Here is a 24151-nt window from a genome sequence, read left to right on the forward strand (position 1 = left end):
ACCTTTTATCATTATCTTTCAATTATCCTATTCTAAACACATCAACTATATTCCACCAATAATTAATCAATTAATCCAAATCAAAAATTTATTTTCCATCTTTCAATCTTCTATTTCTCCCTTTAGCCGATCCCCTGGTCTATTGTAGGGTGACTGAGGGCTCATCCAGACTTTCTGTTGCATCATGGTTTCCAGGCACAGGTACGTTTTTCAAAGCTCCATGTCCGAGCAATTTTCTTTCTTTTTTTGTCCAGGTACTTTCATTGGGAAAACCCACATTTTACTGCTGAAGTGGATGAGAGCATGTGGCAATCCGCAGAAAACTCAATTGCCATTTGCTCCAATTCACCAGTAAAATGTGGATTTTCCCAATGAAAGTGCCTGGACAAAAAAACCCCAAAGAAAATCACTCAGACATGGAGCTTTGAAAAGCGTATCTGTGCCTGGAAATCATGGTGCGACAGAAAGTCTGGATAAGCCCTGAGAGCTTTCTGGAATGATTTTAAGCAGTGCCATCAAATTGGGCACCTGCAGTACACAGGTGGACCTTTCTGGCTTGTTTGGTACTACCGCCTCTCTAGGTGGTTCATTTCCCAAATCGCTTTCGGGCAGAGTGCTCTGTGGACTGAAACCCCCTGTTCCCCCTTCTATTGTCTCTCTCCGTAGGCATAGATCCTCATGATTCAGAAAGTTTCCTCTGCCTCTCCCAATGTTAAGGACTGCATGACTTGAATGTGCTCATTTTAAAGCCTTTGACAGCTTAGGACCAGGTGACTTACGGGATCCATCACCTATCTCCATGTGTACCTGTATATTACGTAGGATCTTCTATAGGTGCCACTGCCATGGGAAGTAAAGGGAGAAGGGCCTTTTCCATAGTGGCCGCCCAGTGTTAGTGTGTTCTTCCCAGAGCGAGCTCCTCTGGCACCTAGGATGCTGTTGTCTCTTTTGGCATCTTATTTTTCCAAGCTTCTTAGTTTAATTGGATTATGTCATTGGTGTTTTTTTTGTTATGCTGCTTTGAGATCTGCATTGCAATGTTAACTGTTTTTATTGTTTTACTTCATATATTCACCCCACCCCTTTCCTCCAAAAAGCTCTGGGTGGCAGCTTACGATGATTAATTAGTCTTATTAGCTGCTTGTTACTCAGCAGTATGCAGCTTTGCTTTCTTTTTCTGTGGCCCACCCTGGAAATTTGATTAGAGGGCAATCTATAAATGTCCAGAATCAATAAATGGTCTCTTGGTGCCAAGGCTGGGGGTCCTGTGGTCTTCCAGGTGTTGCTGGCCTACAGCTCCTGCCATCCCTGACCGTTGGTCCTGCTGGCCAGGTGCTGGGAGCCCAACAGCACCTGGAGGGCTGCCGCAGGTTCCCCTTCCCTGGTGTGTGCACTTTCTTTTCCTGAAAGAGGCCATGGTGGCAGAAGTACTGACTGGCAATCCCATTTGCCTTCCAGCTGCAGAAGTTTCGCAAATGAAGAAAGCGGCGGAAATGTGAAAGTCCTGGATTCGCCGAGTCAAGCAACTGCTCTCTTCCTTCGTGGCCTTTTCCCCGCTGCAGGAGAATGGGAGTTTGGAGAGCAGGGTGGGAGAGCAGGGTGGGGAAGGCTCTGTGTATGCTGATGGACCGGCAATGCTGCACATCACCTCTGGCAGTGGGCTCTTTCTAGCCTTCGCTGGGTAAATAAGAATGAATGGAGACCTCTCTTAGTTTCCCCATCAGTGGGGCAGGTCATGTGACACTGCTAGCTGGAGACAATCTGTGTGACGGTTGCCTTGGCACTCTGTCCTCTGGCTCAGCCCAGACTCCCCAAGGTCCTTAATGAGCCACTTTCTCAGCAGAGAGAAGGGAAAGAATCCCCCTTCCCTCTCTCTTCGTTCTCCCAGCTGCTCTAGCGGCAGCTGCTGGGTGCATCCTCATTTACAGCTTGAAACAGGTTTCGTTCACATGGCTCCCCACAACATAGTAACCTGGGAATGATAAGTTTTGAGAGAGTGCTGAGTAGACAAGCCCCTTGATGGAACTTTGGTGGCCAGAGTTCTTTGGTCCAGAGTTATTGTGTCAACTTGCAGCTCTCTCTTAAACTTGCAGTGTCTTGCCTCCTCAGCCCCAAAGATGAGAAGGCCCTGCAGTGTTCAACTCACACCGAGTTGACTCATTTAGGAATTTGGCACCATCTAGTATATCCCCCAGCCTATGTGGTCTGCACTCAGCTCACTGCCCCCTTTGCTGCCCCTCCACTCCTTCACCACCATTCCTCCTTTGCACCAGGCACTTTGCACCTACACCTCTCTGAGCTCTGTTGTTTGCCCTTCTATGGGTTAATTGGGGGGGGGGGCTGTAGAGAGCTAATAACTCGCTGCTTTTAACTGACCTGATCCCTCCTGAGTGGCCAAGAGGACCTAGCAGGATGCTCATGTGACGCCTTGCTTGCCGGCTCCCGTGAGGACCCAACCTCTGAACCTACCTCGGGTTCCTTCAGATGCCTATGGCGGAAGACCCTGCAAAGGGGCATCCTTCTTGACCAGCATCTGCCCCCGCTATCTGTGCAGCCCATTTCCAAGTAAGAAAAATGACTGAGCTCAACAACTGTTGCTGGGTCTTGATCTCTAAGAGGGCCGCCTGCTTTTTTAAATTATCGTGGCAATTAATGTTACTGCCTTTGGGCTGCCAAAGGAAGAAACACGGGGCTGAGACTACCTGCCCCTGCTAGAGAAGAGCATAAGAGACTTCCCCTTCCCTTTGACCTCCAAAGAACATAGAAGAGGCTTCTGTCCCCCGCAGCTAGGGGGACTTGACAACTAGGTTGCTCAAGCGCCAGCTCTATTCTGGTGCGCAGAGACCTGTGGGGCACAGTCCATTGGCTGCAGCCTCCAGCAGCTTGGAGCAGGGTTTGTGCTGCCCCCTGGCCCAGACTATGTGTCATTTCTGGTGGGGGGGGGGTGTTAAATAATTGCCAGTTTCTTGGCATGTTGGATGGAGTATCCCACATCCTCTCTGTGTAATCCCTGCAGTTGGGGGAGGCATGCTGCTATAGCCTGTGGGGTGTCCTCTTTCTGCACTGAGGCACATTGGTGTGGCCTTGTGGGGGGTCTGGGCTCCCCTTGGGCAGCTGGAAATGTGACCTTTTATATTATATTTTATATTAGGTTAAAGACGTTTTAAAGGGTAAGAAATTAACTCAGGGTTGCTGCTGCTCAGGACGGATGAGGTGACGAGCTGCGGGTTAGATCTTGCACTGTCTCCCCTGCCCCTGCCCAATTCCCTTTTAAACCAAAATTTAACTTCTCCTGTCCCTGGACAGAGAAACGATAAAGGGAAACAAATGCTCTAGGCAGCGTTTCTTTCCTGACCCCATTCTTACCACCCCCTCTTTGGTATTAGGGAAATCGGATTTTTATACAAGTGCCTACCTCCATGGTTGTTGCTCAGCCAGAGGCGTTGAAAGCCAATGCTAAAAACCAGAGGCCGTGAATCTGACTGTGTTACGGCTTTTATTTTATGCTTGGAGTGACATAAATATATATAAAGTTTTTAGGGTGGGGGAAGTTCTAAAAAACCTCTGTAAAAAAGACGTACTGGAATCTTGCACCAATAATAAACCTTGTTGAAACCTCATTTTCTTCTGGGTTGTGTTGATTGGGTCATCTGGGCAATGAGACAGTCATTCATGTGGAATCTTGCAAGTCATCCTTCTTCTCACTTCAAACTGAAACATCTCTTGCTTCCCAACAATCTGCAAGTAAGGTGCAAACTGCCCCCCCCCCAAAGCCCTAGCACAATCCACTAAGCTAACATTAGTTTCAAGTGAAATGAAATGGTGTGGAAGAGAGAGAGAGGAGGGTGGCCTTGAAAAGCAGGTAGACGTTGGCCTTCAGGATGAATAAAGTCTTTCCTGGTTACCTACATGGATTCCCTCTTGTTCCAACAGTGACTCGTGATCCTAGCTAGGGTGATGTTGCCTGGCCTTTCTACAGGGGAAACCAAAGGTTTGTGATGAATCTGGGCTCAAAACCCAGTTTCTTAATTATGGAGCCTCCCCTCTCCATGTTGTCTTGAGATTTACTCAAACATTTGCCCATGTGGGGCATCCAGAAACTGCCCGCTGGTTCTGTGTGATGGATTCTATTCATCTCCTCCCTTGCGAAGAAGAGCTGGACCGGCGCTGGGGCTTGTGACACACAGGAAACAACTTTGCATTTACTCTAAGGGATAAATTTTGTTGTCTAGATTAGGTAACACCTCTGTCACCCAACAGGGATGGTTTGGGTGCACCTGTTTGAGGAGCAACACAGAAGAAGAAATAGAACATAGGTCCCCTGGCAGATGCTTGTGTTGTCCTAAGCAACTGTTTCCAAAAAACGGGAGCCAAGCAGGGGCACGCAAATGCCTTTAGCTAGCCTTGACTGCCTCTTTGGTCCTAGTCCACGGAGACTTCAGCTTTGCCAGTGCCGTTGCTTAGCCCTAAACACAGATCCATTGAAGATTGGGCTCCAGAAGTAGGTAGAATTGGAGAAATCTTGTATCTTCATCTTGTCTCTCTCAAGTGGAGAAGCTGCAGCTGAGCCCTGCACCTTAGAGAAGCAGGCAGGGCATACTGTAGAGGCTCTGCTCCATGCAACTGGCTGAGGGTGGAAGGACAAACACTGGGCAGTGCAAACCTCTCCAGAAGGCTGCTGGTGGGCTAAGCCATCCTGGTAGAGATGCCTGAGGACACACAGCGGTAGAAAGGAAGCGTAGGATGGTGATCTGCAAAAGAAAGAGGTTCTGTTAGCTGGATCTGACACCCCCCAGAGGATGACCATGTTCATGTAGCTAAGACACTAAAAACAAGTCCTCTTTTTAAAGTAAGTGCACACAACATTGTCATCCAGTCATTCCTATTTCATATTTTCCTTTGGTTCTGTCTTTTCCCAGAACACAGAAAAAATGACTTTTTCAGACCAGAAGAGTAGCACATTCTCCACAGGTGTCAATGATGCCTTTAGAGTTACAGTACTCTTCTGGGCAATGATCACAGCTGTGGACACATTTTTCTTACTGCTTTTGTGGTGGTCACCTTTTACGATCAACAAAACTGATACAGTTACAGGTAGGTAGCCGTGTTGGTCTGAGTCAAAGCAAAATTTAAAAAATTCCTTCAGTAGCACCTTAAAGACCAACTAAGTTTTTATTTTGGTATGAGCTTTCGTGTGCATGCACACTGTATCTGAAGAAGTGTGCACGCACACGAAAGCTCATACCAAAATAAAAACTTAGTTGGTCTTTAAGGTGCTACTGAAGGATTTTTAAAAAACTGATACAGTCATACCTCCGTGAACGTCCGCCCCTTTGATCATCCATTTCGACGGACATCCGTGCCGAACCCAGAAGTACCAGAACGGGCTACTTACGGGTTTGCCACTTTGCGCATGCGCAGAAGCGCTAAACCGCTGCACGCGCAGAGCGGCGCTCTATCAAGCGTCTCTTTCATCGAGCGCCCAGGGCTCCAGAACGGATTCCGGACACTCAACAAGGTACCACTGTATTTTAATTATAAGAGCTTTTTATGAAAGAAGTACAGTATAGTACTATAACATAGTGTCATTGTCATATTGTGTCATCTTCGTAGCCGAGTAAGATTGTCTTCCATAAACACGGTCTTAACAGTGAGTCCATTAGTGACTGGAGGTCTCCAGGTGGAAGTTGATCACGATGAGGGTTTGCCAGACGTGCCTTCCTCTTAGCTCACTTCTCCCTTTTGTTCTGAGTTGTGCAATATTGTGTAATATTGCTATAACACCACAGTGAATTAGCATTTTAGTGTGTGACGTTCTAGCACTTTTAAAAAAGTCGCAGAAAAGTGTTTTAGCAAAAGTTCAATTTTTAAATACAAAAATGGAATCACAAAATGGTGCCCAACCCAAACACTATAGTGAATGTGTGCTGAGCGGCAGCTATACTGCACCCATTGGTCTTGATGGGAAATAGTGGGCTATACCTGTTTCTAACCACTTGCTCCTGCAGAAGCCAAACTAATGCTCCAGCCCTTGTGCAGTTCAGCACAGCGCTTGTGTTAGTCACACAAATATAGCAGACGTGTAATACAAGTTTTTGTTTGGAGAGCTTCGGATCACTACGTTCCTAGTGGTCAACAATCCCAGCAAAAGCTGGAAACTAGAGTGACTTAGTTTATGAATGAACACTTCTCCACAGCTCAAAGGCTAACCTGTTCTAGGCAACCTCCTTAGGTACCCATCTGGGTGCGGACCCTGTGCCCAGCTTGCAGCAGAGAGATGGTGATAGGTTCTGGATTCCCAGTAGTGTCTACTACCTCCAGCAGTTTCAGGTCTGCAAATGCAGCTTCCGACACGTTGGCTGCCAACAAACGGTTGGATCTAGAAAACAAAGGAAGATTTGTGTGTGAAATGAGGAAAGCTCTGATATGTGGAGCGGTTGGGTTTAAAAAAAACAGTTCCTGGAACTTTGAAACAGCTCCAGAGGATGGATTTAATTCAAAGGAGTCAGAAATGTGGTTCTGTCACAGCACAACCCTATGCATGTTTATTAGGAAGCAAGGCACCAACTTGACTGCAAATGTGTACAGCCTTAACATTGTCTGTAGCAGCAGACAATTGTCATCCATTTTCTGTTAAATGGCCTTTCCAGCTGGTGGACTTCTTAAATTCAAATATAGCTTGTAACTTTTATTCTTTTTAATGAATTTGCTGGTTTGCAAAGGTTCTGAAATCCAAACAGGGCTTGGGAGTTTGAGGAATTCTGGTCCAAATTTATTTTGAAAGTGCGTGCATATCCAGTAAATTAAATACGTATTCATTCATGCTGTTTTAAAGCACATTTTTCTTTCCTTAAGACATTTCCATGCTGCCCCAGATTGTAAAGTTCTCTTTATAGATAGGTCTTCCTTGTCGTGTCACCCATCAACCAACTGCAGCTGTGACTGGCCAGCTTCTTCTCCAAACAAGGAACTGGTTTTCCCTGAGCAGAGTCCAGAAGACTACCCAGCAGCATCACCACTCAAATTAGGTACCTCAGTATCTAAATTTACTTAATGAAATCTGTGACCAAGATCCAGATAAACTCATTATCTTCTGTTGAGAGTTTTGATTCATGTCAGCAAGCAGCATAGTATTTGTGGGAACAGGGAGGGGAGAGGAAAGGGCCATCACTCAACAGAGAAAGCAACACCTATTATGGTAGACACAATGAAAGGTTTACTGCTTCATGATGAAAAAACATTTATTTTCTAATGCAGAATGGATTGTTTTTGTTTTATGCATTTTGTATTCCCATTTTGTATTTTTATTTTGTGAACTGCCCTACAATCTTTGGATGAAGGATGATATGCAAATCTAATAAATAAGAATAAGAATATAAAATCTCTTATCAACGTCCTATGAAATACCTGGTATTAAACGGCTCATATAAATCACAGTACAGTATGAGTATCGTAATTAATTTTATTGGGGGTTTTTACAACTACTTTTCCATCTAGTTCCAGTCACAATTTTTATGTTCACTATTTCTGTTTTTGTTTGTTAGTAAATGATTGAATGTTGCAGTGAATGTCCAACATCTGGTGAAATCTACAAATGCACAGATATACTGACAGGTATCAGTTTGTGAGGCGGGTGGGAGAGAGAGACGAAATGTCCTACCACCCACTTGCTATGGGGATATTTTGGGCTAACCTATGTATGATGCTCTCAGTCACATAGAAGTTTGTCCCAAATGTTTTATCATCCTCTTTTGAAGATGTTATAGCGAAGGTGAATACAGTGGTACCTCAGTTTACAAACACAATTGGTTCCGGAGATCTGTACTTAACCTGAAGCGTACTTAACCTGAAGCGAACTTTCCCATTGAAAGTACTGGAAAGTGGATTAATCCGTTCCAGACAGGTCCGCGGAGTACTTAAACTGAAAGTACTCATACCGAAGCATACTTAAACCGAGGTATGACTGTACAGTGGTGCCTCGCTAGACGAAATTAATTCGTTCCACGGGTCTTTTCTCATAGCGAAAAATTCGTCTAGCGAATCCCATAGGAATGCACTGAATTTTTTCGACCTTTTTTTTGCCCATAGGAACGCATTAATTGAATTTCAATGCATTCCTATGGGAAACCGCGATTCGCTAGATGAATTTTTCGTAAAACGCATTCGTCTAGCGAGGCAAGCTCCGCTCGAAAAATCCTTTTGTTAAGCGGAAATTTCGTTAAGCAGAGCATTCGTTAAGCGAGGCACCACTGTATATGATTCTCAGCCTCCTGCAAAAACTCAAGATGCAAGTCTTGGAAAGGAAGTAAAATTTTCAGGGGTTGGAGGATGGAGTATCAGTGGCCCTCTCCATGAATAACAAATCAGAATTAGTGTGCAAAATTGCAGAATAAATTGTGCGAAGTAATTTGTTCAATTCAAGCAGGTACTCTAACTTTTCTTGGTGTAGAATTTGGCTTGCATTTCTGCAGATTTTAAGTGTAGACTAAATGTGCAAAGAACACAAGCATGGCGTTTTGTTTGATGCATTCCACCTTTAAAATATAGACAACAGCAATTCAGATCCCTAGATTACATTGTATTTTAAAGCGCAACACACACACACACACACACACACACACCCTTCCTCCTTTTTGAGCAGTGGGCATGTAATAAAATCTCCATACCTGAGTGTCTATCCAAACTTGTAGTCAATTGTCATTTCCCTTACCTGAGAGTGATGACACGGATGTTGGGTGCTGTGAGGAAGGCTTCAGCCATAATGACAGCAATCCTGTTATGCTGCAGGTATAGATATTCTAGTGATTCTGGTAGGTCTGGTGGAACATAGGACATCTCATTATAGCTCAGATCCAGGAGCTGGGAAAGCAAAACCAATAAAACGTTGGAGTCCCAGGGATTCCTGCCAGATCTGGAGCATCATTGAGGACAGCAGGTGCTGGACATAGGCAGATCTGTCTTGAGTTGTGGGTGACAACAACACAATCATTTGGTCTTCTATACGCGCAACTGAAATCAGCTGGAGTGGCATAAGAGCACTGTGTAACCCTAAGTGGGCCAGTGCAGGAGAACAACTGGTGGATAGTTCCCCTTAGGACTCAAACATAGGTCCATGCTTCTGGCGTCCAAATGCTTTAAGCAGGCTTTGTAGGAGCCATACTCTTTGTCTGTGTGCCAGGAGTTACTCAAACAACAACTGAAAGAGAGACTGGGCTTATCCACACTTAGCTTTCCTTGGCTCTTTCCAGGCATCGTCCACCCTTTAAATCTCCGTGTCTGAGCACCCTTCTTTTTTGCTCCAGAGCTTTCACTGCAAAAACCTGCTCTTTAAAGCTCAGTCAGGGCAAATGGCAATCCGTGGAGACCCTGAACTGACATTTGCTCTGATTGAGCACTAAAGAGCATGTTTTCACAGAGAAAGCATGTGGGGGGGGGGTTAAAACTGCTCAGACTCAGAGCTTTTAAGCGTGGACCTGTGCCTCGAAAGAGCAGAGTCCAGTAGTTGGGAGCAGAAGCCCACATTAGCAGGAAAGCAAAGTCACTATGAAAAATGCTGAATTTTGAGTACTTTTAAGCAGGGGCCTGAGGAGTAACAGAGCACATGCAATTATTATATTGCAGCGAATCTGGGTTTTAGGCATATTCTGAGGGAGATAAAACCCGTGTTTCTCCAGGGAAAAGCCATCAGAGGAGACCAACATCTGCTGTTGTGTGTGTGTTGGCAAAACTCACATTGCACAGCACAAAACTGGTTTTGCAGAGGAATGAAATGGAACCTTTGTTGGATCCACTGGAGGCATCCAGCTCACAAGCCCCCCACCCACTATCCATCAGCAGCATACAATACTCAGAGGGAGAACTTGCTTCATCTGTGTAAGAGAGTCTTCTTCATGGTCATGGTTAATAGTTGTCATCCTACACGAATTTGTCTCTAATCCCTTTGCAAAGTGTGAATTCGTTGCCATGGCTTATGCCAGTGCATCCTGCAAATTTGTCTTGCATTGTGTGAAGAAGCACTTTCTCTCGCCTGCCCTGAACTGACAGCAAATCAACTTCTTTAGGTGACCCCAAATTCTAGGAGGAGAAAAATATGCTTTACGACTCCCATGATCCCTAGCTAACAGGGCCAGTGGTCAGGGATCATGGGAGTTGTAGTTCCAAAACATCTGGGAGCCAAAGGTTGCCTATGCCTGCCTTAGTAGCTAAGGACAAAGCTTAGTAGCTTTTCCCAGGATGACTCCTGGTTTCCATGCAGATCTCCCCAAACCCAGATTAGGAAAAGTTCCAGCCCAGAGACTGTTTTACTGTGGAGCCTTAGTTGTGCTATTGCTGTCCTAAAACCAGCTTCTGAGCCACCGGAGCCACACAGAAGGGCACCTGCCTGCCGACAGCCTCACCTTGAGCCCAGGCAGCTCCTGCCAAGTGCCTGGGTATATGCTGCCGATCCGCAGGCGGTTGTGGGCCAGGTGTAGCTCCTTGAGCATCGTGAGGTTGACCAGCCGCTCTGGAGAAAGGGAGTTGAGCTGGTTTTTCTGAAGGTTGAGGACCTGAAGGCTGGAGGGGAGCCCCGCCGGCAGCAACGTGAGCTGGTTGCCCGAAATGTCCAGGGTCTCCAGGCGCCTCAGTTTGCGGAAGGCCAGGCGATGGATGCGGGCGCTGTAGAGATGGTTGTAGCTGAGATTGAGCTCGACCAAGGCGTAGGTGGCCGCAAAGTCCTGCAGCCCAATGTGCGCAATCTGGTTGTGCAGCAGCATGAGGGAACGGACCCTCCGCGGAAGCCCGGGCGGGACGTGCTCCAGCCGGTTGTTGTACATGTGTAGTGTGTGCAGGGAGCGAAGGCGGGCAAAGGCCTCGGGGTGGACCCCCGACGCTGTCAGGGCATTGCTCTGCAGCAGGAGGTACTGGAGCCCCCGCACGCGGCTCAGGCGCTCGGGGGGCAGGTGGCTCAGGTGGTTCCGGCCCAGGTGCAGGATTGCAATGTTTGGGGGGAGGCCAGCAGGCACCTGTGTCAGGTTGTTGTTGGAGAGATCCAAGTACTCCAGGCTCTTCAGCCGGCTGTAGAGAAGCAAGAGCTGAACATTAGGAGACCCGCCAAAGCAGCATCCGCTCTCCTGTGGTCTTCCAGTTCTCCAGAGCTGGCCGCGGGAAACCCAGCAGCTCTGGCTCTTGGCCAGGCACCCCCAAACTGCAGCCCTCCAGATGTTTTGGCCTACAACTCCCATGATCCTTAGCTAACAGGAGCAGTGGTCGGGGAAGATGGGAATTGTAGTCCAAAACGTCTGGAGGGCCAAAGTTTGGGGATGCCTGCTCTTGGCTTTGCCACTCATACCCACCAGGGGAGCCCCATTCAAAACAAAACAAAACAAAACAAAACAAAACACAGTCACCTGAAGGTGGAGGGGTCAAGGCCATCATTGGACAGGTTATTGTTCTGCAGGTAGAGCTCCCGGAGGCGCCACTGGCTGCTCAAGGCCCCTTTTGGGATGCGGGAGATGCGGTTATTCTGCAAAGTGGAGCCTAGTGGTTAAGGAGGATCCCCTCCACTGCTCCCACCCCACCAGCCTAGGCGTTGGGATGTGAATAGATGCTAAGAGAGGATATATATTTTTAGATATTATTTTTCCTTCCTCACATTTGTGAGTTCAGCAGAGTGGCACCCCTTTGCAGCTTAAAAGGGAAGCTTAGATAAGCTAGTTTTAGCCTTTTATTTTAAGCAATCCAGGATGCTATAAAACAGACTGGATTCTCCTGGTATTTCCCCCTTTCCTCCCCCTTAAAATAACAATCACACCAACAGTTGCAGAAGGTAAAAATAACATTTGCTCACTTAGAATACTAGAGGAGGAGGAGGAGGAGGAGGAGGAGGAGGAGGAGGAGGAGGAGTAGTAGTTTGGATTTGATATCCCGCTTTATCACTACCCAAAGGAGTCTCAAAGCGGCTAACATTCTCCTTTACCTTCCTCTCCCACAACAAACACTCTGTGAGGTGAGTGAGGCTGAGAGACTCGAACCTGGTTCACCAGATTATGAGTTCATTGCTCTTAACCACTACACCACACTGTATTCCTATCTCACCTTTGAAGAAAAAGGTGAGATAGGAATACAATCAATCAATCAATCAATCAGTCCATACATACATACATACATACATACATACATACATACATACATACATACATACATACATACATATTTCCCCACAATTAAGATTTCCTGGACCTAGAAAACCATTATGTCATGGAGCAAAGATTTGCCCTTTTCTATTTGGGGTTTTGTTTTTGTTTTGTAGGGAAGTAAAACACACCCACCCTATTGAGTAAAACTAAAGTCCAACTATTTGGGGGCCGGCCAGTGGTAGAGTAAATGTGAGTAAATGCCATTGAACTAAGTGGGATTTGTTTTTAAATAAACACCTGTGAAATTAAGCGCAAGTGTCTTTGAAATGAGCATAAAAACAATCCAATTCCACAACTGGTGGGTCCTGGTGCTGAAGAGTCAGGAGGACAAAGGCTCTGGTTTAGTACCCCGACTTTCCTGTCCTAACTGCTGGGCCTCATTCCCCTTGAGCTAAAATCTGGGGCTCCCGACTCCTCTCCTCTCCCTCAGCTCCCCGGTTCATGGACGGGCTCTGTTCTCTTGACTGAAGCAAGCCTCTGCTTCTATACCATCCAGGTGGGAAATCTCGGCTGCCAACCTGTAAGTGGAGGCGGACGATGGCACGGGGCAAGTTCTGGGGCACGTAAGTGAGCAGGTTGCTGGAGAGGATGAGGGTGCTCACGGCATCGGAGCCATTGAAGGCATCAAAGGGCAGACCTGTGTTGTTCAGCTGGTTGTTGTGCATATAAACAGACCTGTTGGGGGGGGAGGACAGGTTAGGAGTGCCATCTAGTGGGCTGGCATCATTGAGTCCTAGGGGTAGCACCCCACCCTGGATCGAAATGCTATCCCCTGAACTTGACACTGGGTTGGTGACCCTGAAGGAAGAGCATCTTCTTTTCCTAAAGCAAAGTCATGCTGCAATCCTTGGCCTCTATAATGGGGCAAGCCTGATTCACATATGTATACCTGCATCTAAGGACTCCCTTGTGGGACCCAGGTGGCGCTGTGGTTAAACCACTGATCCTAGGGCTTGCTGATCAGAAGGTCAGCGGTTCAAATCCCTGTGACGGGGTGAGCTCCCGTTGCTTGGTCCCAGCTCCTGCCAACCTAGCAGTTCGAAAGCACGTCAAAATGCAAGTAGATAAATAGGAACCGCTACAGCGGGAAGGTAAACGGCGTTTCCATGTGCTGCTCTGGTTTGCCAGAAGTGGCTTTGTCATGCTGGCCACATGACCTGGAAGCTATACGCCGGCTCCCTCGGCCAATAATGCGAGATGAGCGCGCAACCCCAGAGTCGGTCACGACTGGACCTAATGGTCAGGGGTCCCTTTACCCTTTAAGGACTCCCTAAGAACCCTCCACCTCCAATTTTATTTTGATATAAGGTAGCTGTTTGTGGCTTTAAGGCTGGAATAAGAGACCGGGGGGAGGGGGGGAATGATAGCTGCTTCACCCTTTCCCTGCCAACCATTTGAGAGCTCTCTCCAAACTCTTTTCCTCCCTGGGAGAACCCCATAGGTTGCTCTGCTGCCACCCCCACCCTCAAGTGAGAAATAAGTAGCCTGGTGTAAGGGGAGCAGTAGAGGGTGCCTCTGAGCAACTGCAGAGTGCCTTCCTAGTTTCATAACCTCAGCAAGCCTCTTGAGCAGAGGGTGTGGCTTCTAGCTGCCTCTGATTTTCAGAAAGTAAAAGTATAACTTTCTCTCTTATTGGGATCCCTGCCAAAGGGTGTCTGCCAATACTCTGTGGTGCTGGTCTTGCTTATGTCGGGATGTGGACCAGTCCTCCATCCCACTTTTACCTGAGGCCAGGTTTATGCCCAAAGGTAAATGGGTAGACACGAGTCAGGTGGTTTGCAGCAAGGTCCACGATCCGCAGAGTGCTGGGTAGGAGCTGCGGCGCCACCGAAAGCTGGAAATGAAAAACACATAGACTCACAAAATGGTAAAGGTGGAAGGGACCCCAAGGGTCATCCAGGCCAACCCCCTGAGATGCCAGAAAGATGTTGAACTGACCCCAGCTTCCTACATCCACACCCACCTACGGCCTGTTCAGAGGGGAAGGAGCCAGAAACATAGCAGCCTAAGAACTGGCCGGCCAGGCCCAGCCACACATCAGCAGGAAGGTCCTTTCAGATTTCAAATGCAGCCTGCCTGCCCGCTCCGTGGTAGACTCAAGGAGAAAATGCAAAACCACGTTTTAGAACTGTGTCCCATAGCAAGAAAAAGCTTCCCACATACAGAAGCTGTTTCTCAACATTCCAATACCCTCTAGAGCAGGGTTTCCCAAACGTGGGTCTCCAGCTGTTTTTGGACTACAGCTCCCATCATCCCTTGCTAGCAGGGCCAGTGGCCAGGGATGATGGGAATTGTAGTCCCCAAACAGCCGGAGATTCAAGTTTGGGAAACCTTGCTCTCTAGAGTGAACAAGAAACAGGATGGGGCTACGCAAACAGGAGCAGGCTTGATTCTCAAAGGTGCTGAGATACCAAGCATGACAAGCACCTCAGTGCTATCCTTGAGCGTACCCCTTTGCTTCCTTTCCATGGAAGTGAATGGTTCCCATCATTCCCTCTCAATGGAACTCAATTTTGAGTGGACAGATTCAGTCCCCTCCCCAGGCATGTGAGGGGCATTCAGCCTAACTCATCTTGTAAGGTGGTAGAATGGAATGTGCAGACAAACATATATGCACATTGTTTTTTTATATTGTAAACTGTCCTGTGATCCTCAGATGAAGGGCAGTCTAGAAATTTAATTGATTGATTGATTGATTAATAATAATAATACAATGTAATACACACACCGAATAATGAAGAGTCTTAACATGATTATCTTCACATGCTCTACTAACTGTTTCAGTGAACCTACAAGACAATATATCGAATTGTTCATGCACAGCACTTCTCTTACAGAGCTGATCGCAAGCATCTCAAAACATCCTTCCATGAGGACTCGTGCACTCCTGGAGGGTGAATCTTGGATGCTGCTCTGAGTTCACAGAGGGCAAGATAAAAATGTAATAAATTATCCCCAATTACAGCCCTGAGCGCTCACTGGAAGGACAGATCGTGAAGCTGAGGCTCCAATACTTTGGCCACCTCATGAGAAGAGAAGACTCCTGGAAAAGACCCTGATGTTGGGAAAGATTGAGGGCACTAGGAGAAGGGGACGACAGAGGATGAGATGGTTGGACAGTGTTCTTGAAGCTACGAACATGAGTTTGACCAAACTGCAGGAGGCAGTGCAAGACAGGAGTGCCTGGCGTGCTATGGTCCATGGGGTCACGAAGAGTCAGACACGACTAAACGACTAAAGAACAACAACACCTGCTTTGAATGATCACTGTTCTAACTTTGAATATATTGAAGCTTTGCACAGAAATGTCAGAGATGACGTCTTGCATTCTGTGACCCTTTTTCTCTGGAATTTACTAATATGTTTTTGCTCCCTCTCACAATATCTTGAAGCTTCTCAGATACATATCCAACAAAGTTGGAAGCATTCTGAAAAAGATGGGCCTGCTGGTGGCTGAGATTCTTGCAAATAATGCTGGACTTGTATCATGGATGGGAAACCTCCCGATCTCTCCACGTAGATGTTATGGGACTCCAGCTCCCATCGGCCCCAGCCAGGAATGATGGGAACTGTAGTTCAGCAACGTATGGGGTGCAACACGTTGGCTACCTTAGTGGATCCTACCGTCAACAGAATTCAGTGGCTATGAAGATCAAACCCTTCCTAAAACACAACTCACCTTATTGTTGGCCAGGTAGATGTACTGAAGTGATTGCAGGGACTCAAAGGCTTCATCTGGGAGACCTTTAAAATGGGACACATTAGAAAAAGGCAGATTTGGGATCCATGCCAAGCTGCTGGGTTAGCCTTGCTCCTTGTCAGCATCCCCTCTACCGACTCTACCCACTAGGTTTATGCCCAAGCAGCAGCAGTGGTGGCCTTGCGATCTCTTGCTGTGTCATGTGCAGCCAGCTCTGGATCTGAAGGGGGTTGCTAATTAACAGCTCCTTCATGTAGAGCAGGGGTCCCCAGACTTACCGCGCGGCGGGCCGGTGCCCGCCGCGCCGACCGCGCAGTTGGCCGGAGGGCAGGGGAGTGCGCGCGCAGCGGGCCGGAGGGCGGGGGAGTGTGCGCCCGTGCGCATGCGCACACGCACACGCGCGGGGGAAAAATCGCCGAAAATCGCTTGTGCGCATGCGTATGGGCCTCCCCCGACCCGGAAGTGCACCAGAAATGACCTCTTCCGGGTCGGGAGAGGCCCATACGCATGCGCACAAAGGATTTTCGGCGATTTTTTGCCGGTTTTTTAGATCGTCGCTGCGCCGCGCGCCGTGAGAGCGGGCGGCGGCAGCGGGCGGCGGGGGTCGTCGCGGGCCGGATTGGAAGGCCGATTGGGCCGCATCCGGCCCGGGGGCCGTAGTTTGGGGACCCCTGATGTAGAGCACCACAACTCCAAGGAACAGAGGAGCCAAAGACTGAGCATGAACCATTTCCTTAAAACAATCAACCCATCCACTTCTCAAGGAAACAAGCATCTTTGGTCAATTAGGAGACAATTATTCATGTAGTGGAGGGAGGGGCTGAGGTTCCCCTGAAAAGCTAGGAACCCTTCAGAATGCCAGGGAACGCCCTGCTCTCTTGGGTCTGCTCACCTTCAGAGGTGATGTGGTTGTTGTGTAGGTTAAGGGTTCTCAGGCCAGCCAGTCGGGACACCTCATTGTAGGGCAGCTCCTGCAACTGGTTGTTCTGCAGGAAGAAAACCAGCAGGTGTTCAGAATGAGTGGCAAGGCATTCACACGGACTCTGATCTGGGTGGGTCCTGATCTCCTGCAGTTCCATACTTCCTAGCCAAAAGAACGCCCATTGCAGAAAGTTGTCAAAAGATAACACTTGCTGTCGCTTCTACAGCTCCGGATACACCAATCTAGTGTCTAGGAAGCTATTCCCGGGCCCACACTCTACGGAGCAGTTGCAGCAACTAGGGACTGCTCCCCCTCCACCAATTAATTTCCCTCCCACTGACAGGCTGCGCACATGCAGCTGGATACTATGCCTGTGCGGAAGCTGCCTGTGCTCTTCCTGCTTCAATCCTCTCCTGGTTCTGGGAGACAGTGGTGCAGGAGAGGGTAAGGAAGCACCCAGCCCTTCCCTTGCCTGCCTCTTCCTCCTCTTTCCTCCAGCTCTGAAGCTCCCCCAACCCCTGATTCTTGCCTCCTGGTTCGTACAAGCCCCCACAACCCACCGCCCCCTCTCTCGAGTCAGACTCCAGCCCCCCTTCCTCCCCCCAACAGGGCTCCCCTCCGCATCTGCCCAGGATCCCCTCCACCACCACCTGCAGCGAAAGATGCTGGATGCCTGCAGAGATATTGCTGGGGAAGATGTGCAGGTCAAGGCCACCACAGTCCACTGTCTCTTCTGCTGGGCAGGTGCAGTTGACTGGGCAGCCAGGCACGTTCTGGGCTGGGATGCCTCCCATGGGCTGGGATGTCGCCAGCAGCAGTTCGTCGTCATCAAGGCTGCCGAGCAGGAAGCTGTAAGGGATGCTCGCCAGCAGGAATAGTAGACGGTGGCCACTACCCAGCTGCTGGGGGCAGAGGTCAGGGCTAGTCAATAGGGGCTCTATACAACCATCCTGCGCATGCTTTTCTCTCAATGCTTCCCCTGTCTGCTTCACCAGGTAAGCCAGGAAGCCCCCCCCTTCTCTCCCCACCCCCATGATCCCCACTGGAAATGCAGACAGAGCCCCTTAAAAGTATGGAAATGCCTCATTGATTTGGAGGGGGGGGAGCTGGAAGGCACAAGGGGGTGCTTGTCTCTTCCAGCGGGGAGCTAGGCGAATGGGCGTGCTGCATGGGAGACTGGAGAAGCACCGCATGGTTGCAGAATGAAATAAAACAGAGGGCAGCCTGTGTTGTAAAGGTTTGGGTAGAGTTCCTGTGCATGGGGAAAGGGTGTCAAAGACGTGTGTGGGCTCGTAAAGGGTTGCTAACTAGTGAAGGTGGGCGTGCCTACTCACAAACTGCTGTGCAAACCAGTGGCTTTATTGGGCCAGCATTTATTGGGGGAAGAAAAAAATGTGATCAGTTTGAGCCTAACAAGCCTGAGTCTTAAAAAGCCAAAGATCTGCAGTTGTGGAACAGGATGTGGAATTTGTGCATGGAGGGGGAAGCGGTGGGGGGTGGGGGGTGGAAGGGAGGATGGATGGATGACTGGGAGCATTCAAAGGGTTCCTCTGGCCTGAGGTTGCCTGGATCCTTTAAATCACTTCCCCACTCTTGTCTCAGCATCATGCCCCATTCAGGACAGGCCCAAGGAGTGGAAGAATCCATATGTCATCGTTTCCTGTTAGTTAAGTCAATGCATAGCCCCATTAAAATGAATGGGAGCTGTGGACGATTGGCAAATGAAGATGATGGAGTACATGGAAATGGCTGAGATGACCGGAAGAATCCACAACCGGGGAGAAGAAGCGACAGAAGAAGAGTGGAAAGACTTTAAAATCTATTTGAAAAAAAACATGCAAAAATTGTATACCAAGAATAGATTTAGAATTGTATAGAAGCTGAGGATTTAAAATCCAAGTGAAGTATACAGAAAGGATAGATTTGAAATTTTAAGATACGGTATGTATATAGAAATGCATTAGAAATTGCTAAAAGATAAAACTGAAATGAAGAGCAGATGGAGGGAACTCGAGGAGGTCCCTATATACAATGTTAAAGAAATTTGGATTTAGATTTAGATGTTTGTTTTCTTTCTTTTTTTATTGTTATGTTATAGTTCTTTAATGCGTTCTACTGCTTTTTAAGTTGTTGTTGATCTTTTGTTTATCTCTTTTGTGTTTATAAAATCAATAAAAATCATTATTAATAAAATAAAATAAAATGAATGGGAGCTGAACTTTGTGGTCTTGAAATGGGTTCAGGACTGCTCATCAGAAAGTGTAGCTGCCCGGCAATCCACCTCCACCCCTAATCTGTGGCGGCATTAATGAGCCAGTCACATGGGCTGGTAATATTTTCAGCAGCCCCTTAATCTGAGAGTTGTGGCCCAGAAGCCTCTCTTCTTGTGTAATCTCACTGTATACAAATTGTACAAGTGACAATAAAGTATAAAGTATTTCAGTTCCCCTGGGCTTGCACTTCTGAGGTTGTACAGAGCAGCTGCTTTCAGAAGCAGTGTGCCCCTGAATTCCAGTTGCTGGGCATCCCAAGCAGAGAGAACACTGTTGCATTCAGGTCCTGCTTGTGAGCTTCCCATAGGCATATATGCTGGCCTAGACTAGCCTTTCCGCCTGATCCAGCATGTTTTTAACCATCTCTGCTGCTTGATATTCTTCCCTCCACATAGATAATGCCAACTAAAAAAAAATTGAAATGTATTGCCACAGGAATACAGTGACTTTCCAAGGTGCTATAAGAATACACTAAACCAAGGAGAAGGGATTTTAGGGATCATCCCCAAACAGCCCAGAAGGAGGGGAGGGGAAATGCTTTCCCAAATGGACCTTGAAACGACACTGATTGTGTGTATCCCTGTGGCCAATACTGGAGGGACCCAATGCCATTCCAGTGGCAATCTGGTATCTCTGGCCAGCTGGAAGGGCAGGAGCCCAGTTTGCCCCAAGGACGAGGGGTTATGCCATTGGCAAGATGCGTCTGGGTTTGTGTTAGATCGTCTCCTTTGGGAATTCTTTCCAGCATGTCTGTAAATTGATCTTGGGAACCATAGAAGTCTGCTCAAAGCAGGAAACAACCAGTCCTTGTCTCCTTACCACCGGACACCAGTCTGTCAAACAAGAGACAGAAGCTAGAAGCCCTTGGTGCTGAGCCAAGGAGTCTTGTCTGCTTGTTAGCTTTCGCTTTTATATTCAGAAAAAAGAAAGAAACAATATTTAGAAGTACCATTCTCCTCCTTGCCCTTCTTACCGCGCCACACACTTTCTGTGTCTTAACATCATGCAGGAATAATAGTAATAATAATAATAATAATAATAATAATAATAATAATAATAATAATGTTACAGGTAGGTAGCCGTGTTGATCTGAGACGAAACAAAATTAAAAAATTCCTTCAGTAGCACCTTAAAGACCAACTAAGTTTTTATTTTGGTATGAGCTTTCGTGTGCATGCACACTTCTTCAGATACCAGATACTGTAGTAATAATAGAAACCCTATTCTCCACGACAGAAAGGGCTGCACATGTAAATCATCATTATCATAATCAGCCACCACCACCACAACCTGTCTGTTGTGCGGTTGTTAAAGACGCAAGAGACAATGATTTCACCTCCTTGTCAGACCCAAACAGAAAGCATACCTGTAGCATCCATTAATGCTGAATAACCCTAGGTTTCAGGCTGGACAACCGTAAACGCGCGCGGTGGCCCCTTTGCACCCAGGCGCAGCATGCACACGACCTTTCCGACCCCGCGCGACACGGGTCCTAACTCCCCGGCATTCCAGGCGCCTCCCACGCAAAAAGGGCAACTCCCCCAGCTCTCGCCTGGCGCCACCCGCCGGCGGACCTACCCGCCCCTCGGCCCCTCCGCGTCGCCCCCTGCCGGCGCGTCCGGCCACCGCGCTTCGTGGCGCCGCGCGGGGGGAAAGCGGAGCCCGGGTCCCCGCTCGCTCACCATCGCCCTGCTTGGCTGGAGCCTCCTCTCCGCGGAAGGATGCCGCGGGTCGCGAATGGGATCCAGAGCCGCGCGCGGGGCGGCACCCCTTGCCCTCCCCGCTCGCTCGCCTTCCTTTTCCTTCTGAAACCAACCTCTTGTTGCGGAGGAGCCCAGGGAGCGCAAGGGGAAGGAACCGGGGGAAAGCCCTCCCCTTTCTTCCCCAAAGGCAACCGGGACGGACCTGTCGCCGTTATTTCTGCGTGGGGCAGAAGGGGGGAGAGAGAATTGTTACGTCTCCTCCTTGTTTTCCATCCGATCAAATTTAAGTCGTGCTATTGCATAACGAAGCCTCGGCTCCGCGGAGAGAGGTGGGTGAAATGCCAGCGAGGCGCAACGCTCCAGAGACGGATCAGCTGCGCTGCGCCCGCGGAACGACTGGCTGCTTTCTCCGTATCTTTCTCCAGCGCGCGCGCCCACCTTAGTCCTCCAGTTAACCTGTCAGCAGCGGCATCCCGCGCTCTCCCATGACTTTAAGGTTGTTCATACCTAAGAAAAATATGAGACTCGGCACAAGGAACAGTGTGCCCCGTGACCCTGCTCAGAGGGACCCTGCTATGGTTTCAAGCAAAGGCCGCTGGGCGACAGGTATCTGCTTTTAGAAAGTGGCTGAGCAAAGTGCACGAAGTCAAATATCAAACTTGCACTGTAAAAGTTATATCAGGATAAGGTTAAGGATATTACATCAAAGTCATCAGCTGCAATTTGAATGACAGGCATTTGACCTTCAAAATGACTCCCCCCCCCCTCACACACATGCATGCCACCTCCCAGGACACTTCTCTGGAATATCTGGAATATTCCACTTCTCTGGAATATCTGCCTGTTTGTACTTCAGACCCACACACCAGTTTTTGGGACTGCAATCTGTTATCCAGTGGCTGCCACCAGCCTTCCTCTTCACCTTTGGGAGAGAAACTGCCAAACACTTTACTACCTGCTTCCAGGGTCACAAAGTTAGGGCAAGCTGGGTTCCATTCTCTGTCCAGCTGCAAAATGCCCTGCTTTTATTTCCCCTGAACAAACTGGAGGTCATAGGACAGGATGATGCCCACATGCTTTAACAGGGTATGTGGACAATGATATAAACAAATTCGTTTCTGTTATGATCCTTGCCCATTGTTTACATCCTGCCTTTCAGGATACAATTCCTTCAAAGGCAGCTTTATATTAAACTACATTTTTAAACTACCACAATAAACAACAGCGACATATAAAAACTCATCCTTCCCACAGGGCACTTAATGGTAGAATGTGTCTGTCTTGGGAAGCAGACAGTCCAGATAGAATAGTTGCCAAGGTGGTCTTCAAATGCAGGGCCGTCTTAAGCGCCCCTGGCGCCGTGGAGCGACAGATCCCTCCGGCGCCCCCCCGCCCCGTTTCCCAGCGCGGTGGGCGGGTGCCACATGCAGCACGGCTGCCACAGGCGCTGCTGCGCGACGGGCAGGCGGGCACAGCGCGGTTGCCGTGGGTGCAGCTGCACAGCAGACCGGCGGACGGGCCAGCCAGCGGGCAGGCACAGCTCGCGGCGCCCTCCTGGTGGGCCGGCGCCGTGGTGCCCTGCGCCACCCAGCCTGGCCGTAGGGCCGGCCCTGTTCACCTGCCTCCCTCTCTCTACTGGGCTCCTTACACATTCAAAGCACATTTCCCCTCTCAAATAATTCTGGGCACTATAGTTTGTTTATTCTTACTGTTATTAGTATTATTATTATTAATAATAAAATTTGCATACTGTACAACCCTTCATCCAAAGATCACAACATACAAGCACAAAATTAAAACACAAAATACATAATAAAAGGCCACAGAACGTTTAACCAGCCCAAGGCCTGGTTATAGAGAAATGTATTTGCTTGGCGCCTAAAGGTATGTACGTAATGGAGGTGCCAGGCAAGCTTTCCTGGGGAGAGCATCCTACAAATAGGGAGCCACTACAGAAAAGGCCCGCTCTTGTGTTGCTGCCTTTCGGACCTCTCATAGAGGGGACACACAAAGAAGGGCCTTGGATTATGATCACAGGGTCCAGATGTGGGGAGAGGTGGTCTCTGAAGCACAGTTGGCAACCATTTTGCACCGGGGGGGGGGGTTCGTTCCTGGCTCCCGTGTGCATTGGTGGAGCACGCATAAGTCCACTTCGCTCTGTTACACTCCCATTCTGCCCTCTTCCAAGTCTAAAAGGACCCAGGTGTCGGTGGTTTTGCATCAATTGGACACATGCAAAATGGTTGCTGCCTGTATTGTTAAGTGTTGCTGGGAATTGTAACTACGGCATGGAGAATTATTGGAGGAGATGCTGTAAAGCTGTAGTGTATACAAGCCCTGACTGTATAGATGGCCCTGTGGTGTGGGGAAAAGTCCAACTGGAGCAGGTTCTGAGGTGGTCTTCATAGAAACATAATACAAGACTGCTGGATCAGGCCTATGGCCCATCTAGTCCAGTATTCTGTTCTTCCAGTAGTTGATTATATGCCAGTGGGAATCCTGCACACTGGGCATGAACGCAACAGGAATATGCCCACCTGTGATTCCTATCAACTGGTAATCTTCATTTGTCTCCCCATTCTTTACAAGGCTTCAAAAACGTATTGAGAGGGACTTGGACTCACTGAATCTTCAAGGAAAACTGGCTCTAGTGGAGAACTCTGGAATTGGGACAGCTGCAACGAAAACAGGATGTTGAGTAGGCATGTCTCTGTCTGTCATAACACTAAGGCATAAGGCCATCCAGTGAAATGGATAAGCAGCAGATTCAGGAAAGGAACAATAAAGTATTTTTTTCACACAAATTATGATTCACTTATGCAATTTGCTGTCAGGAGATTTGGGGTTGGCTTCGGCTTAGATACAAGAAGGCTAGACAAGTTTATGCAGACAACTTGTACGGCATTATCAGCAGGTATTAGTCATTATAGGTGCTTAGCGGCAGCGTATATCTGAACACTAGATGCTAGGGGATTAGAGAAGGGTAGGGCTGTTGCCTTCTTGCCCTGACTGCTGGGGACTTCCTGGAAGCTGGCCACTGCTAGAAGCAGGATGTTAAAGCAGAAGGAACTGTGGTCTGATCCAGCAGGGTTGTATGCACTCTAGTCAACATCCCCTTAGAAAGACAACATCTGTGCTGTTAACAAATGCGCAGATATAGGGAATTTTGGATTCTGCGGCAGTAGAAGCCAGCACCACCACACACAAAAAACCAACTATAAAGTAACTTGTTATGCCCCCCAAGGAATACGGCATTCTACTCAGATTTGTGATGGTGCAGTTTTAATAAAAACATAATTGTCTGCCCATCACTTGTCCTTACAGGCTTCTCATGTCCCCCTTTTCGGGAGCCCTGAATTATGTAATGTGAGAGTTGG

The 24151-nt window shown here is 48.2% G+C and overlaps 2 protein-coding genes across 7 annotated transcripts in view; one reads left to right on the forward strand and one right to left on the reverse strand.

Annotated features, from left to right (window-relative positions):
* CC2D1A (coiled-coil and C2 domain containing 1A) overlaps window positions 1-3620 on the forward strand; it is a 47225-nt gene extending 43605 nt beyond the window's left edge. For both annotated transcript variants that reach the window (XM_035140565.3, XM_035140564.3), the window contains one exon: window positions 1459-3620. In XM_035140565.3, the coding sequence (XP_034996456.3) occupies window positions 1459-1479 (21 nt within the window). In that variant the 3' untranslated portion in view covers window positions 1480-3620. The remainder of the gene's footprint in view (window positions 1-1458) is intronic.
* PODNL1 (podocan like 1) lies at window positions 3480-21033 on the reverse strand. Of its 5 annotated transcripts, none has more exons than XR_004694069.3 (11): window positions 20438-20574; window positions 17449-17700; window positions 16769-16862; window positions 15856-15920; window positions 13901-14010; window positions 12695-12851; window positions 11388-11503; window positions 10398-11055; window positions 8711-8816; window positions 6211-6379; window positions 3480-4751 (listed from the first exon to the last, which is right to left on the reverse strand). XR_004694069.3 is itself a non-coding variant. In XM_035140569.3 (11 exons), the coding sequence occupies exons 1-10, from the start codon at window positions 20754-20756 to the stop codon at window positions 6229-6231; spliced, it is 1755 nt and encodes a 584-aa protein (XP_034996460.3). In that variant the 5' UTR covers window positions 20757-21033; the 3' UTR covers window positions 3480-4751; window positions 6211-6228. The 5 variants fall into 5 exon arrangements, 4 of the variants coding, with proteins under 4 accessions (XP_034996460.3, XP_034996457.3, XP_088514835.1 ...); XM_035140569.3 differs by lacking the exon at window positions 20438-20574 and adding an exon at window positions 20754-21033 and having other exon boundaries at window positions 8711-8859; XM_035140566.3 differs by having other exon boundaries at window positions 8711-8859.
* Window positions 21034-24151: the final 3118 nt, after the last annotated feature.

The sequence above is a fragment of the Zootoca vivipara genome, chromosome 15 (assembly GCF_965207765.1).
Source record: "Zootoca vivipara chromosome 15, rZooViv2.hap1.1, whole genome shotgun sequence".
Taxonomy (NCBI): domain Eukaryota; kingdom Metazoa; phylum Chordata; class Lepidosauria; order Squamata; family Lacertidae; genus Zootoca; species Zootoca vivipara.